Source organism: Podarcis raffonei, chromosome 5 (assembly GCF_027172205.1).
Source record: "Podarcis raffonei isolate rPodRaf1 chromosome 5, rPodRaf1.pri, whole genome shotgun sequence".
Lineage (NCBI taxonomy): Eukaryota > Metazoa > Chordata > Lepidosauria > Squamata > Lacertidae > Podarcis > Podarcis raffonei.
Window position 1 is genome coordinate 72,237,663 of NC_070606.1, and position 16,479 is coordinate 72,254,141.

The 16,479-nt window shown below is 43.0% G+C and overlaps 1 protein-coding gene across 15 annotated transcripts in view; it reads right to left on the reverse strand.

The window, feature by feature from the left end:
• DOCK10 (dedicator of cytokinesis 10) overlaps positions 1–16,479 on the reverse strand; it is a 179,114-nt gene that overhangs the window by 85,255 nt on the left and 77,380 nt on the right. For all 15 annotated transcript variants that reach the window (XM_053390053.1, XM_053390058.1, XM_053390055.1 and 12 more), the window contains 5 exons: positions 12,755–12,844; positions 7,403–7,485; positions 2,808–2,880; positions 2,409–2,531; positions 1,887–2,021 (listed from right to left, as the gene is read on the reverse strand). In XM_053390053.1, the coding sequence (XP_053246028.1) occupies positions 1,887–2,021; positions 2,409–2,531; positions 2,808–2,880; positions 7,403–7,485; positions 12,755–12,844 (504 nt within the window). The remainder of the gene's footprint in view (positions 1–1,886; positions 2,022–2,408; positions 2,532–2,807; positions 2,881–7,402; positions 7,486–12,754; positions 12,845–16,479) is intronic.

The following is a 16,479-nucleotide window of genomic DNA, read 5'->3' on the forward strand; positions in this document are numbered from 1 at the left end:
TAGCAAAAAAGTTCGTCATTAAATGTATTGGCATCTCTTCTTCTTCTTCTTCTTCTTCTTCTTCTTCTTCTTCTTCTTCTTCTTCTTCTTCTTCTTCTTCTAAAGCAATTAATGATTTGGGTCACTCAATCATCCGATTTGATAACTACATTAAGGAGATGTTCTGTGAATGATATCCGGTGTGAGTCACACTTGGAATATGACTTAGGTAATTTAATTCTATTGATTTTGAGGGCTCTACTCTGAGTATGACTTATGGAGCAATCTAAATGCCTGAGCAGTAGTGGTAAAGCCTAACAGAGTGGTGCAGCTGCCACCACGTCCACAGCCCTGCCACTCATGCTGGTTGGGGGAGGCTGGCACAGCAAAGAGGCCCAGTTCAGGCCCAATGCTTTCAGGTGATGGTGGTAAGACTGGCTCAGGGTTCAGCGGATATATGGCCATCCCAGTTCTGCCTCCTCTTTGTCTCCCAAAATGCCTCATTTCAGGGATTTTCATTGGCCAATGCCAACGGTAGTTTCGTGTGTCAGCCTGGTAGACTGGGAATTTGGACTGAAATCTTAGTCAACACATACAGTCTCTCTCTATGTATACAGTCATACCTCAGATTAAATGTGCTTCAGGTTGAGCGTTTTCAAGTTATGCTCCGTGGCGACCCGGAATTAACGCAGCGTGTTACTTCCGGGTTTCACCGCTCGCGCATGCGCAGATGCTCAAAATGACGTCATGCGCATGCGTGGAAGCGGCAAAACATGATCTGCGCATGCGCAGACGCGCAGTCACGCCTTACGTTCTACTCAGGATGTGAACAGGGCTCCGGAATGGATCCCGTTCGCATCCAGAGGTACCACTGTATAGTTATTGTACATCCATATACAGTATAATCAAAATGGTGTCATTCATGCTCAAGACATGTGCGTGATCAACAGGTTTGCAAGGGGCCTCAATATTTATATCTTACTTTTTTACTGAATGATCCTCAGATCAATTACAATGGGTTATCACAATATACACACAAAAAAGTAGTGGTAATATGTGGTTGTGTGTAGCCACAGAGCCACTATCCTGGCATTGACCTCAATGTTATTTACCTGGATAGGACTAAGGTGGGACCGCAATGAAATCAGAGCTACCATACTACAGCCCTGTCAATGTAAGCAGTGGAGAGGCCAGCATTGGAAGAGTGGCCCTGTGGCTTTGTGCCACTACTGTACACAAAGCCACACCACCCAGCACCCTTTGAGCAATGAATGGGGTCACAGAATGCTTCCTTTCAGCTCCGCAGTCTAAGTCAACTGACAGTAGAAGCCAAGTGGCAGGAAGGAGGAAGCAAAGTCTAGCCCCACCCAGCTGTTGCTTTGCTGGCTGATGCATGGGCTCAGCTTTGTCTCCCCTGGTGTTATTTTGCAGGTATGCAAAAGTACAAAAAAGCTTTTTTTGGGGGGGGGGACTTATCAGTGGAAGGGGAAAGCCCAAAGAGCCCAGTGAAGACTGAGGATGCTTAGTGGTCACAGAGCACTAAGTGTCTGCTTTAGTGCAAGAAATGGAAAACCGGAGGGATATTTTGGAAAAGTGCAAGGTTGAGTGGAAACCTGAACAGGAGTACTTCACAGTGCAACATTTTGTTGCAGGTCACTCTTGCCTTTCAGTTAGACTGAAAGAAGGGTGTCACGGAAGCTGCGAGCAGATGATGCAACCACCTCCTCTGCACAATGGTTTTATATTGTTTTAATGCTGCTTTTATTGGAGCAATTGCTGATTTTCACAATGTGCTTAAACAGCCTCAGAAGGATGGTTTAAGTGGGACATACATTATGGAAACACGCACACATATTCCGGTACATTTGTACATAGCTTATATTTGAAAACCCAGCAAAATGGCTTACCTGCACAACCCCCGTACAGGAATCCAAAAAGATGCAGCCTTTGGGTTCCTTTGATATCTTTTCATCTTTGTAGAAGTTCATTATGTATGAGTTGTCTGACAACTGTGTCAGCTGGAAGTAGCGCTTTTTGAATGACTAGGTGAAAACAAACAAACCAAGATTGGACGTACTGCAAATTGTTTCTGAAAGGTGTTTTATTCAGAGAATTTTTTTTTAAGTGTAGCACTACTGATAAACATTTCAAGTATACGTTTTCAGTAGACAATGGCAACATCCACTTTGCTATCACTTATAGTGCAATTTATGTATTTCTACTCAGAAGTAAGCCCTGCTGAATTCAATGAGGGCTCACTCCAAGGTAATGTGAGAATAGCATTGCAGCCCAAATGCACTTTCATTTATTCTATTTTGAGACAAATAACTAAATGAAAACGGAAAGCAGAAATGCAATGATCGTGGGAGACAGAGAAGGGAGAGGATGGATAGATAATCACCAAAACAATGAAGACGTATGTTCCTTACCCGAACCATAATGCTGTTGTTTACTGTGCTGTTAAAATTCCCTTTATAAAGCCAGCCTGATTTGAAAACTCCTGTATTTCCTCCTCCTCCACCTCCTTTTGAAGATGAGTGGGATGTTGTATCCTGTGCAAAACACATGGTTAATATTCCTTTGACTTGTTGATTTCCCTCCCCCCCTTATTTTTTTGCAAGTTGAAAACATCAAGCCATACTATGTGATTGAATACCTTCTTTCTATTAAACAAAACAATTTCCACTTCCTTTTTAAGTATATATTTTTCTTTTTTGAGCAAGCAATGACCAACAAAGTTTGTTTCTATTAAGTTTCCATGAAAATAAGGAAAACACCAAGATACTCAGCACTGAGGAGGAAAATGCAGGTGGGGCGGGTATGCTTACTTCGTCCTTGTCAACATCTTCATGATCAATTTCAAAGGAATGTGAAGGGAGTTTATCCGGTCTGCATTCATACCTAAGGAAAAGCAAATGGATTAATTTTCATCTTCATGAAATATTATGGAGTATTCCCTTTAAAAGAGGGGGAGGGGCTGCTAATGCAGTCAGTCAGACCTCTTATTTCTCCATCATTTAAAAATATAGTGGTAAGAAGTGGATGGGTAAGGCATCGAGGAGCTTGTGAGCATTGGGTTGGCTCTGCCATTGCTTCTACATGCAGCGGCGGAGCAGGCCGATAGGGCGCCTGGGGTGGCGCACATGCCCTGCACCCAGGAGCGGGGCCAGCCGGGGCAGGACGCTCCATGGGGCCTCCGAGGAGTCTGCCTGCCTCCTCCCACTCAGCCGCCCTACAGCTGAGGGACAGGTGGTGGGCTGACTGTTTGGGGCAGCAAGGAGCCTGCAGGCACCCAAGCCACCGTGTCACTCCCAGGAGAGACGCGTGGCTTGGGCGCATTCCAGGCCCCGTGGTGAGTGCCCGCCCCCACCACACACCCCTTCCTCTGCCCCTGCCTACATGGTGCCAAGCTCCCCATTGTCTTGCCCTTCCCCCGCTTGATGACCAGCAGTGATTTGCGTGTCGAGGTCCCCAAGCCACCCCCCAAATAACTCACAACACACACTTAATTTTTGTTTAAGGTTTTTGGCATAATTTTGGCCACAACTTTATTTAAATACAAAACCGTGAGTGGTTGTTTAGGCATTGGTTAAGACTATCTGTCCCCCCGCCTGGGGACAGACCTGACTTCCGGGCACCACCGAAAGACAGTGCGGGGGAAAGCAAGTCGGGGAGAAATGGAGCTGAGTCACAGACCCTCAATTCTCATCCGCATGCTCCCCGAAGGCTTGCCGGCCCTAGTCCCATTCCAGGGATTGGACGAAAAGATGGCAAGCCCCAGGATTCCTTTAACGGAATTCCCTTTCCGCAGCAACCATGGAGGGGCAGGCCCAGCCTATCCTAACCCCTCCTCCACCAATTTATAACCAATGCCTAACCGCAACCTTACAAGTTGTGACGATTTGCTACGCAGTAGGCAAAAACCAAATGGCCCAGCCAATCAGCCAGATGGACAAAATTCCTACCAAGCCCCTGCCCCAACGGCAGACGACCCCATGACAGGCATAGCAAGGTCAATGCAACAACCCCTTACTCAAGGGCGGGTGGGCGGGTGATCCGTTGCACGCAGCAAAGAGAAAGCTCCAGGCTGCGTGCAGAGTATTTAAACATTTTACCCCTTCCACCAAAACTGCAACATAACTTTTACCCCAGCAACCCAGTGAACCAATCACTGCCTCAGGCTATCTTTAGAGACCCTGCCTGGTAACAGAGGGGTGGCCCAGCAGACCCCACCGCAACACATGCTCTCCATGAAGGAGAACACGCTATACAGTATTGGGAGAGCAATGCAACCCCACTAATGCCAACCTGCCAACTGCTACTACTTGATTGTGATCTCCTGGTACTAAAAGGGTGATTTCATGACTATTCTAATAAACACTGGGACTTGTCCATGCTTAACTCCCTTATAAAAGCTACTATTGCATTTTATTTAAAACAAAGTAAAACAAGTTCAATAAAATCAACAAGAATATAACATGCACATTAACTGGAGATGTGTTTTTTTAATATAACGAGAAAAGGCTTGGACAAGCATGTACTGTAAATTTTAAACAAGTGCCAAAAGTACATCCCAGTTGGCACCTGTCTCATTTCAGAAGAGAGACAACTCCCCAAACTGGGCACCACCTCAGGCAAGGCCCTGCTTCCCAGTTGCCACAAAATGAACTTCAACAGACCATGGCATAACCAGGGGCTGCCTTAACTAAAGATCTTATTGAACAGACAGGGCTATCTACTTGTTTATTTAATGAGTTGCTTCCCAGGAAACTTCCCAAAGTGATTAGCAATAAAAAAACATGAAAACTAAAAACAATTTCAGATCCCACATAGCGACACAGTGGGGTAAGAATCTCCATTTAAAGACTTGTTAGAAAAAGAAGGGCTTTGAATGGTGCTGAGATGTGTCTATCATGTAGGTCCTAGGAGGGAGTTCCAATGGTGCCCCCACACTGAAGACCCAATTCCTATATCACATTGAATCTCTTGATATATATATAATCTCTTGATGAGATTATATCTATCAGCAGCTTTCTCCTGCAGAACACACCAATCAGCTGGGTAAATAACAGGTGACACAATATTTTAAATATCTCAGTCCCAAGTTGCATAGGGCTTTGTATTCCTGTACCAACAACTTAGCTAACTAGCAGCCTGTGTATATGGTCTATATCAAAGAATAGTGTATATTAGCACTTTCAGTTTGCAGAGTGAAAAGTTTTGCTTTTCAACAACAGCCTACATCAGTGGTGTCCAAACTTTTTTCAGAGAGGGCAGATTTGATGAAGTGGAGGGCCGTGAGGGCTGACCAAAGGACCAACCAAAGTTGTTGACCTTTTTTTAGGAATAAACTGCAACAAGGGGCTGGATTAAACCAACTGGCGGGCCAGATTAGGCCCCCAAAATTGACTTTGGACATGCCTGGCCTACTTCTTCTTAAAGAAGAAGTCAGATGCTCATGAAAAATCTATACTAACTGCTAAATACACAGGATGAGGCATATTACACATTGCAAATGCTTCCCTGTCATCTTACTTCACAATTTAAGGACAAAAAGACTGTCCCAAAGTCAACTTTTTTGTCTCCAGGTGATTATATGCCCACCTGTGCAGATTTTTTTATCCCCCCCCCAAATGTTTCCTGCTAGAGAAAAAATTGCTCTTGAGTGAAGCTGACTTCTCCACCAATCTATGTGCTTTGTGAGTGTCCAAAACAGCCAGTTAACGCAACATGCCTTGAGGGAAGGAAACAATTGAATCTTCCCAGTGCAGCGCTTCAAGGTTTCAGTCATGCTGGCAGCATAGTATCACTGCCCGGTTTTAATTCATGTGGTTCTCAGTACAAAATCCAAAGGCAAGGTTCTGATTAGTATTGAAAAATAAAAGCTCTATGAGCTATTTGGTGAAAAATAGCTTGCTGGGAGGAAGGCACTTTTAAAAAAGAAAGAAAGCTGATTTAAAACAAAAACCATCTCCTCACCAAACTTCTAAGATTCTACAATCTAATACAAGTCAGGATGGGATGAGACAAAAGGTGTCCAATGAAAGGCCAACCCGTTTACTCCCAAGCTGTTATTAAGATGGGTGGGACAGGAGAGATGTAGAAGGGTAGCTGAGAAAGAGAGGCCTCAAAGTGCTGGGTCTTCTGAATCTGCCGTGCAGCTCTATGGGCTGTCCTTGTCATCAGTGGGCCAGATCAAATGGTGTCCCTGTCATACAGGGTTGACAAGTACAGGAAGCCATGAATGAGTTCTTTACTTAAATCTACTCCCAAGGTGTTTTAAGAGGACAGGAAGAAGTGCCCGCTTCTAATAGTGCACATTTCCTTCCCCCCTTTCAGCTAACTAGATTTTTGCATGCAAACATCCTTATGGGCTTAAGCTAGCTTAATGTGGTCAGGAATGATTTGGGGTTTTTTTCGGGTTTTTTTTTGTTTTTGGTACGATCACAGGGGAAAATCCAGTTGGTTACCCTCTGCTGTCCAAAGGCATCAATAAGCAGAATGGGGAGGAAGGCAATTTTCAGGGGTTCCTCCTCCTCCTTTCCAGCCCCCTAAATCTGCCCCAAAGAGGCCCAGACCCTTCATAGCTGATTTGTGGGGGCAGGGACATGCAGAGATGGGGAGGAATGATTGAAAATTGTCTCCCTTCATGATGATGTATGTCCAGTTTTAAATATTGTGTAATATTGCTTTTAATATTAATGCTGTGTTTTAATTGTTGCAATTCACCCCGGGACCTTAGGGTTAGCAACATCATAATCAACAACAAGTCCCTGAGTTTCATGTGTGATCCAGGGTGGAATTAAATGCGGTGTTGTGCTAAAATGAACATTCCATCAATACAAGCATTCCAGCTTGTCAGGCAAAACTATTCCCCTCCTCCTCCCCACCATGCTGTTCTGTGGTTTCTGCTGATGTCCCCCCTGCAAGCTTCTCAGGGTGGTGGAAATTTAAAAAGCGCCCTTCCTGCTGATCTTAACACCCAAGAGTGAATAGCTTTGATATCCAAACTGCTCTCACAACTTGAAAGGGTTAAGAACCACATTATGTTTCCAGATAAATATCAGTTTCTGGGAGTATGACTTGCCCAAAGACACCTGAGTTGAAGACACTTTAAGTCAAGGACACCCAGGCTCTATGCTTACATTCTTACTCACAACAGCACACCGATTTTGAGATCCAGTTCAGAGTCCATCAAGCGCTGCTGTTGCCCAACATGCATTCCAGTGGAGATTAATTACGTGATTTGAATTCATTATGACTGAACTAAATGGCAGCCATAGCAGGGAATGTTGTGTATACAGTGTCCTAAGATAACTTACCAGAAGCTAGGGGCAGTTCCATAGCATAAACCTAGACACTGACATATAATTATTTAAAATAACATTAAAGCACCAGGAAAAAAATAGAGAGAGTCTCTTACCTTGGTAATTGTCTAAAATCTCCTGAGTACTGCTCATATCTGTAGTTTACAATGTGCCATTGGGAACTGTAATATTTACAAGCCTAAAAGAAAATGAGAAAGGGACAGTTACATCAAGCAGATTCAGTGGTGGTGGGAATTGATAATTCATATACAGAAAAAAATGCAGATCACCCTTGTGGATGCACTCCCACATGTGCAAAAAGTTATGTATGTCCAAGAAATATACCTAGTACATACACTAGTCCTGCATCCCAAATATACCACCAAATGCTTGGTGCTATTATCACTGTTGCACCAATAAGCTGTTGGAGGGAGGCCACTTCCAGGCACTGATATTTGCCATTCCCACACACTCCCAACAGCTGATTTATTCTCTTGGAGACAACAGCTGTAGGTAAGAAAACCCTTGTGCACAGCATCTCCAAGATCTGTGCCTCGGAGAAGAAACAGTCAGTCGTTGTAATCCTCCATGATTAAGTCACGCAATGAAATCAGCAGGGCTGAAGTGTGAGTAAATGGGTGAGGAGAAGCTTGTAGGAAAGTATGCAACAGACCTTTTAGGGTCTTTCCCTCCTGAAAAGCAGCCCTTTCCTTCAATATTGTATGGAGATTGCTGTTTATTCCCCCAAATGTAATTTCACTACCCTTGCAAGCTCACCAGTCCTAAGCTTTTCCATTCTTCCTCCTCCCTGTTTTTTCCTAATATTCCTTATGGTGCATGCAATCCCTGTTCCAGTGGAATCTGTAGCAATACTCCAATCAAGTTAATGATTGCAGCTTCTGTGCAATTAATTATATCTCAACTGTCTTTTTATTTTTTCTTAAGCAGAACTACTTCTTTTTCCTCCACACAACTCATATTTTCCAAACCATGATTTAGCTTTGTTACTCATCTTGGGCTCATTCGTTAGCACAGTGAGGTATCTTTCAATATGTGTGTGATTCTCTCTGTGTGTGTACCCATAAAAGGTAAAGGTACCCCTGCCCGTACGGGCCAGTCTTGACAGACTCTGGGGTTGTGCGCCCTTCTCACTTAAGAGGCCAGGGGCCAGCGCTGTCCGGAGACACTTCCGGGTCTGTATGTACCCATAGTTCATCACATATCCCTCAAGGAGGATCCCTCACTGTCAAGAGGAATGGAACATTAAACATGTAAACTGTGTTGACAGCAGCAGACAGTTTTGTCTTCACACTAAAAAACATTTCCCAGTATATTATTCTAATATTATGACAAATTTGCTAAGGAATAAAAATTTCACAGGAACTTCATCAAGAAGTAAACAAAGAGAATGGACTTGATTAAATCCTGTCTTGAGAATTAGGGTTAAAGCTTTGTGGCAGGATTTAATAATTGTACAGTGCCTTAAGAGCACTACAACATTGTTTAATCAAATTGCAAGTGTGCCTAGTAGCAAGCTGATTTATGCACTGCTGTGTCAGCTGAGCTGCCTTGGCTCTTTGTCCTGTGCTTGTGCCACAACATAGCTGTGGAAATAATTTTTAGATGAGAACTAGGAAATAAAAAATAAAAAGGACCACACATGCTGTTCTTCAAATTAAATCTGTGCTTTTACTCTGATTCAAATGCCCAGGGCAGGAGTCCTAGAAACATAGAGTTTATTTGATTACCAGTCCTACCACAGGTACAGAATGACCTTGAGTTAGGTTGCAAGCCAATGCTTATCTTAATGGAGCAATGAGGCCATCTCTTCAACATCAGCCCTGCTGTGCAGATCAGCATTTTGCTAGAGCAATGGAGGAAGCAGTGGCAGAGCTTCATGCTCCTGCACCAGGGAGTGGAGAGCAGACGGGGGCAGGGGTGGCGTGCGTCCTGGGGATGTGGCACGCTGCCTGTGGGGGCAGGGCACCCAGCATGGGCAGCGGGGGCGCAGCTGCAATGGCACCCTGCTGGGATTGCACTGTCAGGGGCGATGTGCTCCCCCACACTCATCTTCCTCCGCCAGTGGGTGGAAGGCGTGCAGACAAATTGCTGCACTAGCCTAGAATCTGGGGGCTTCCCATTGGCTGCCAATGGTGGGAACCCACCTAACCACATGTTTGGCAAGTGGAACAGGGAGCCCCAAACCAGCAGAGTGATGCTAGTGGAAGCTAGCAGGGCTGAATGGAGGGACACCTCCACCAAATCCACCCTATTGCCCCCAAAATGTTACAAAATGATTTCAGGGTCAGTCACTCTATCCCAGCTTTGACTGTCTGTTTGCAAAAGTCTAATAACAATAACCTCCAATGTACAATTGCTGCAAGGAGGAACAAAATAAAAGCTGTGGAGAACAGTCTCTGTGTGATGAGGAGCACATTTATTAATTTTTTCCCAGTCATATCCCGCCTTTCTTCCATCATGGAATCCAAGACAAATCCCACATTGTTCCCAAGAAGTCACCCATCCAGGTGCGGACCAGCTCAGACCTGCTTAGCTTTTGCAAGGTAGCAGTCCCATGTGCCTGCAGACATAAATTATTATATTGCTAACTAGCATAGATAGATAGATAGATGATAGACAGATGATAGATAGATAGATTAGATAGATAGATAGATAGATAGATGATAGATAGATAGATAGATGATAGATAGATGATAGATAGTGATAGATAACCAACCCAGCATATCTTTCCCACAAAATTAGAGGCAATGGGTTGTGTATCTGGACAAAGTTAATTAAACCTGATGCCACCAAAGACTTAAATTAAATCTCATTGAACTAAATGGAAACAACATGCAACCAACTTAGTCTAGATTTGACCTAATGCGAGTTCTGCATTAAATGCTGGTCTGGGATATAAGGGGATCAGTCCCTTGTGTGCAGATTAGCAGGTGGACAAGAACATTCCTAGCTCTGCCCCCCCCCCGTAGTTTAGGTTTTTTCTGAAAGAAAACTGGTAAACATCTGGTCCATGATAAGTGTATATTTGATTAGCAGCAATGTGTACACACTACTATATGAGCCAATGAAAAAGCCCTTTCAGTGAGTTGGATAAGGATCAGAAAAGATCCCACACTTCATTCATTTTGTAGCTGGCACATGGACAAAAACTGCATTCTTAAGAAAGGGCCAGTTTTCTTCTTTTCCACTGGCATTTCTCTTACTAGTCGTTATAAGTGGGGGGAATGCAATAGTTACGCATGCATTGGAAGATCAACAGAGCATTAATTCTCAATAATATGCCATATTCACTCGAGCAATTGTAAATAGATACAGAGTTGACACATACAACTAACCACAGTTCTTGGACCTACAGTTTAATACAAAAGGGTTGCTTTTCTTCATAGAGATCAATACATCTAATGTAAACAGAACAAAAAGCACATTCAAATAACTGTAAAAGACTAGCTTAAAGCTGCAAAGCTAGTTATATGAAGAACTGTATCATTTTTGGACAGCAGTGCACCACAGATGAGCACATGCAAGACGGGGCCCCTGCAAAGTTCAGATGATGTTCCAGCAAGCCACTTCCTGCCAGACCACCCATCTATAAACTGGGCAGAGCCACATCTGAAAAATGGGGAAAAAATGATTATTCCTTAGTAGGATCATGCCAGACTTGGATGACAAGTCTTTAAAAAGCGTGCTGATGATATGATGTTTTTCCTTGATACCATTATGGCATGTGTCAGCCAGGAAGGTTAGACTGGGGTAAGAATGGGAATCTAAAAGATCCTACAAATGAAAGCTTGAAACATTTCTTGAATATACTCAGGTTAGACTCAGTTCCTTTTTCTTGACAACATGCGAGAGAAAGGGGATGTTACAGTGCCCTATTTGACCCCTGTAATAAGCATGGAAAAAAGACAAAAGAATAATTAATATAATTTAACCAAGATGGGTGTGGCATTTCACGAACTTCCTCTGCAATGCACAGCAAAGTTTGTGAAAGTGAAAACAAATCAAATATTATTCTAGCCAAGGTCCATGGCAAACCTGCAGCAATTGTACCAATAAAACAAAACAGATCTATAGTATGAGCCAACATTCATTATTTAAGAGAGAGGTTACCAGAGACAAGTGGCCAGTTGATGCAAGTTACATCATATAGCATTCTAAATATTGTTCATAATTAACATGCAAAATAAATATCCATAACATTGAATAGGCATAAATGTAAAACCAGTTATTATATACTATTATGTATTTCCAGGATTTTAAAAAGTGAATGTATAGGGAAATGTGTCTCCACAGAACCTGAGGTTAAATTCCAGGAAGTCTGTCCTGTGGGTATCATCTGTAAGCAGGGCATACCACTTTGTGGCTCTGTTATATTTGGGGAAACAATATTTTCAATATCTTACTAATTATTCCATCAGGCACCTCAATTATATGGGCTGGAATAAAGGAATCCTTACATCAGCCTCCCAGAGCCTTCTATAACCTCCCAGAGCCCTCTATATGTTGTTAGACTAAAACTCCTACCAGACGCCAGTCATTGGTCATGTTGTCTTAGGCTGATGAGAGTTTTGGTCCAAAATATCTGAGATACATCAGGTTGGGGAAGGCTGTCCTTCATTTCTGAGTGACCTTTATTACTGCTGATGGTAACAAAGCACATCCTTATTCTGAACCTTAGCAATACTTTCAGTCCCAGCAAAGGAAAGAAAAGCCTGGGTGCTACTAAATACTTTGTGCTGAGGTTTTCGTTTACTTGCTATATATAGACTTGGAAATGGAAAGTGGAACAGTTTAAAGCCCTTATCCTGAGACTGTTCCATTAACCAAATTCCCATTGAAATCATAATTCCATCTCCCTGCATTTGTCATTGTGCCGCTGCTTTCACACTTCCTTTGGCTCCATGGAAGGCTTCAGTCTAAGCGACAACTTGCCAGTTCGCAATAATTTCCAGATAGAATATGTCATGTTCCGCTCTGAAAGTCATTGCTTTTCTAATAAAAGCAAGGAAGCCAGTGCTGGCTTTGCTACTGTGTTGAGTATCATGTTTCAACTCCCGCCTCACTTTTTCTGAAGATCACAACTGGAAACAGGATACTTTCCCAAATGGTATACTTGCTAAGTTAGGACAACAGCTACTCCACAATGTGTGGAGTAGTGATTCATGTGGAGGGGCCATAGCTCAGTGGTAGAGAATCTGCTTTCCATTCAGAAGGTCTCAAGTTCAACCCCTGATATCTCCAGCTAGGGAGGGGAATGTCCCCTGTCTGAAATCCTGGAGAGGCAGGTACAATACAGTGTAGACTGTATTGGGCTAAATCCCATCAAGATGCTATTGTTCATGCCTTCTTGAAAGGCCATAACATTGTTTAATCTTTAATTAAAATAAAATCCACTGCAACAACGGTACCTATGTAAGGTCAAGGAGATAAAACAAATGTTAATTTACCTCTTTAACAAACAAATGCTCTGCTTTTTGCTCTGTATCTTCAGAAACTGATGAGTACAGTGTTCTTATTTCCCAGGGAACTGTGGCTATCTGCAATTAAACAAAAGAGATTCAAAATGTTTCAGCATTCTCATTTTAGTCTACTAGGGAAGTGGAACAGGGATCTGCTAATATAGAGATGGATAACCTGGTTCTGAGACAAGTGATACAGCAATGGAGTCCTTTGCTTCCCCAACATCATAGCATTTGAGCTAGAGAATAAGACTTTCCAGTGGATAGCTCAGTCAGTAGAGCATGAGACTCTTAATCTCAGGGTTGTAGGTTTGAGCCCCACATTGGGGAAAAGATATCTGCATTGTAGAGGTTGGACTTAGATGACCCTCATGGTCCCTTCCAACTCTACAAGTCTATGAAACTGTTAACAGAACAATTTGCTTCATCAGCTCAACATGAATTGTATCGGAGGGATGTTGATACCCCTGAAAGCAATTGCTACTTTCTGCATCCTGCTGAAAATGAATTTTCAATGAAATTGCTAAATATATTCCTTCTCACATATATCTCAATATCTAATAATGTTCTTTCACACAGAACTACCTGTTTATTGGCATAAACAGGGAACATTTTGTGAAACATCACAATTTCACAGCATGATTGTGGGGATTAAGGAGCGGAACTGGAAAGTATTTTGCAAGGTAATGTGTTCTATATAAATTATTAGTATTTATGCAGAACATGTCACCAGCAAAATACTTTGCAATCCCCATTAATCATGTAATCCCCATAATCATGTTGTGAAATTGATTGTTATTATATTATTCAGCGTGATGGAGTACCTGTAGCGATCAGAGATGTGCTTTTGCATTTAACCCATTGGACTTGGAGATGAAAAATGCCATCTCTGATTAAAGGAAGCTGGAAGGAAAACTGACAGCTCTACACAGCTTAGAGCAGGGATGGCCAATGTGTCATTCTCCAGATGTTGTTGGACTCCAGCTCCCATTATCCCTGGTTTATGAGCATGGCTCTAGCCCTTTCCCTGAAGAAAGGGAAACTCAAACAACAGAAGGCTTAAACCAAAGTCACTTTCTTTGAAGATTGACTGTAGTCAGGAACCAACTGCAAAGATTCTTTGGGGCAAGTTTGGGCTTGTGCATTGTGGGAGATGGGAAGAATCCGGGAGAAGTTGCCTTAAATCCCCAGTTCCTCTCTGAAGTTCAGTCTTGTATATTTCATGCCATGCGGATGTGGCATGAATGTGGATATGGATGGGAGGAGGAAGTAGTAACCACCAGTCAGAGAGACAAGGGGGCCAGGTGCCAAACATCTGGCATGTTGGCCACACTGCTGTGAAAATTGTATAAACAAATGTTGTGGCTCCATTTATCAGGTTGGAGACAGAAATTATTCAGCTGTTTTGCTCAAATAACCCACTAAAATTCATGTTTGAAATGTATGGGCAGCTTGTGGATTAAAAGCCATTGTTCTAATATGCACCACATTCTCCTAAATGAACAGATAATAACTTAAAAGGAATTCAAGACTCAAAATTTAGAAAGAACTGGGGTAGGAAGAATCCTGTGCTCCTCTCAGTACTGTTCTTCAAGTTGCAATGAACTTCCCTTCTGAGAATTAGGCGTGCTCAGACCACTAGCTTCAAACTCTGCCACAAAAGTGCTTCCTGTTCAGTAGAGTAATTGTGTTTCTAAACTGCTGCAGTTTGTATTAGTCTGAAATGAGTTGATTTTAGCATCTGACAAGGGCAGCAAATGGTTTGGGGTTGTAACAGCTCACATTTTTAAATGGAAATATTCTCTCACCAAAGGTTGTAGAAATGAAAACACAGCTCTAGAGAAAGAAACAGATCTGCGCAGATCTTCATTTGGGGGAGCAGCCCAATACTCACAGATTGACCAGGGGATGTAGCCCCCTGAAAGCAGTTGCGGAGCAACCTAGTCAATGCTCTCTGAGAAGCTCTGCTGCATGCCCATCTCAGGGACATTGGCCCTCTTGCCAGGTCCCCTCTCCAATGAGCAATGGGATACAATGATACTTTGCAGTCTTATAGCATGCCATCTCTATTCTTTGTGATTCAGAGTTACTACGCTTGCTAAGCATGGAGGATAAACAGAAATTCTCATGAGTTAGAGAGGTTTACTATGGCAAAGTAAGATTGCACCTCAACTGGAAACTGGCTGAGCCTCCCTAGAGAGATGCATCTTATGTTCAGATCTCTTGATTAAAAGATGAGGTGGCTGAAACTCATTGCCTGCTATTATTAAAATGCACCACTTTCAATGCCTTCTGGTACAGAAAGAAGCAAAAGCCTATACCATTCGTGATAACATTTCAGCACCCAAAACAAAATATTTAATGAACTAATTTGCAAAATGGCTTGAATGAACTGCATGGGATGGGATCTTGACCTTGAATTGGATTGACCTACCACAGATGGAAATGCTCTTTCCCTCCACAGGCTTTTGATTACCTGGTTAAGTGGTTAGGTGGGAGGTGTGTGTGTGTGTGTATCCCAAAATTTACTTGAGGGTAAATTGAAGCAAACCTGCCGGAGAGAGAGGATCCATCTCAAAAAGCTGACAGTTCATTCTAAGAGAAGTGTTGAGATAGTTGGACCCTGTACCCTTCTAGCAAGGCTTTGAGAAAAGAATCCCCTTCTTTCACATTTGGTATCACAGTAGTGGGAAAGAACCCACAACTTTAACACCGGTGCGAAAGTTTTCCAACACTAATCTCTGAAGCTCAATACCTTTCAGTAGGCAGTGAATTAGTTAGCTTATGAGATGTTTTATTTTCCTAGGCTAAGTACTGCGGGAACAAATAATCTTCTAGTTTGTCCTGAATTTAAATGCTTCCGTTTCAAGATCTGTAAGTCATTATGCTACAAAAATGAAAACTAGTGAACCGAGCTGAAACCTTGGTCCAGAAGGAGAAGAATTATTTCTCATTAAGTACTATGGATTACTGGGCTATGGCAATAAGTACAGGCAAAATGTAATCTGAGTGGATAAACACCACACCATAAGAAGAGCGGTTATACCCAGTGCTCAACCACGCTTGCCACTGTGTGTGTGGCACTTTCCTCTTGTGACCATGATGAACTACTGGTCTTCCATCCAACTTTGAAGCTGTGGAGGTGGACAGAGATCATCCTGGCAAATGTGCCAAAGCTGGCTGGAAGGCTGAGGATTGTTTGACAGTGATGTGGGCCAAGGCTCCTGGAGGGTCTAACCAGCAGGGAAGTCTGGTGGGGGCAGTTCTACACCAGTGCTTACTCTTCCAGAGGCGATCCCAATGAGCTACGCTGCTCAGTATCCCCTTCCCTTGGGGAAGCCCTGGGGGAGAGTCTTGGACATTGATGTGTGAAAGTGTTCAAGTGGCAACACCCAACTTACCAGCGAAGTTGCTGTGAGAGATGAAGGGTGCATTTGGTAACTACATTTGGCTTTAAAGCTAAAGAACAGGTTTTTGCTAGGAAAGAAGCTGGACGAGGGGGAAACTGCTTGGACCCATGCCTAGAAATCACAAGTCAAGTGGAAAAATACTTAGCCCTATGCTTTCTAGAAACAGGACAAGCAGAACGATGGACATGCCCTAATATCCATGTATATTTCTCATAGGGTTTAAAAGTTTTCTGATGTAGAGCTACATTGCTCTCTTCTGCCATAGGAACTGGTCCAGCTTAGCCATGAGTTCTAGAGGGGAAA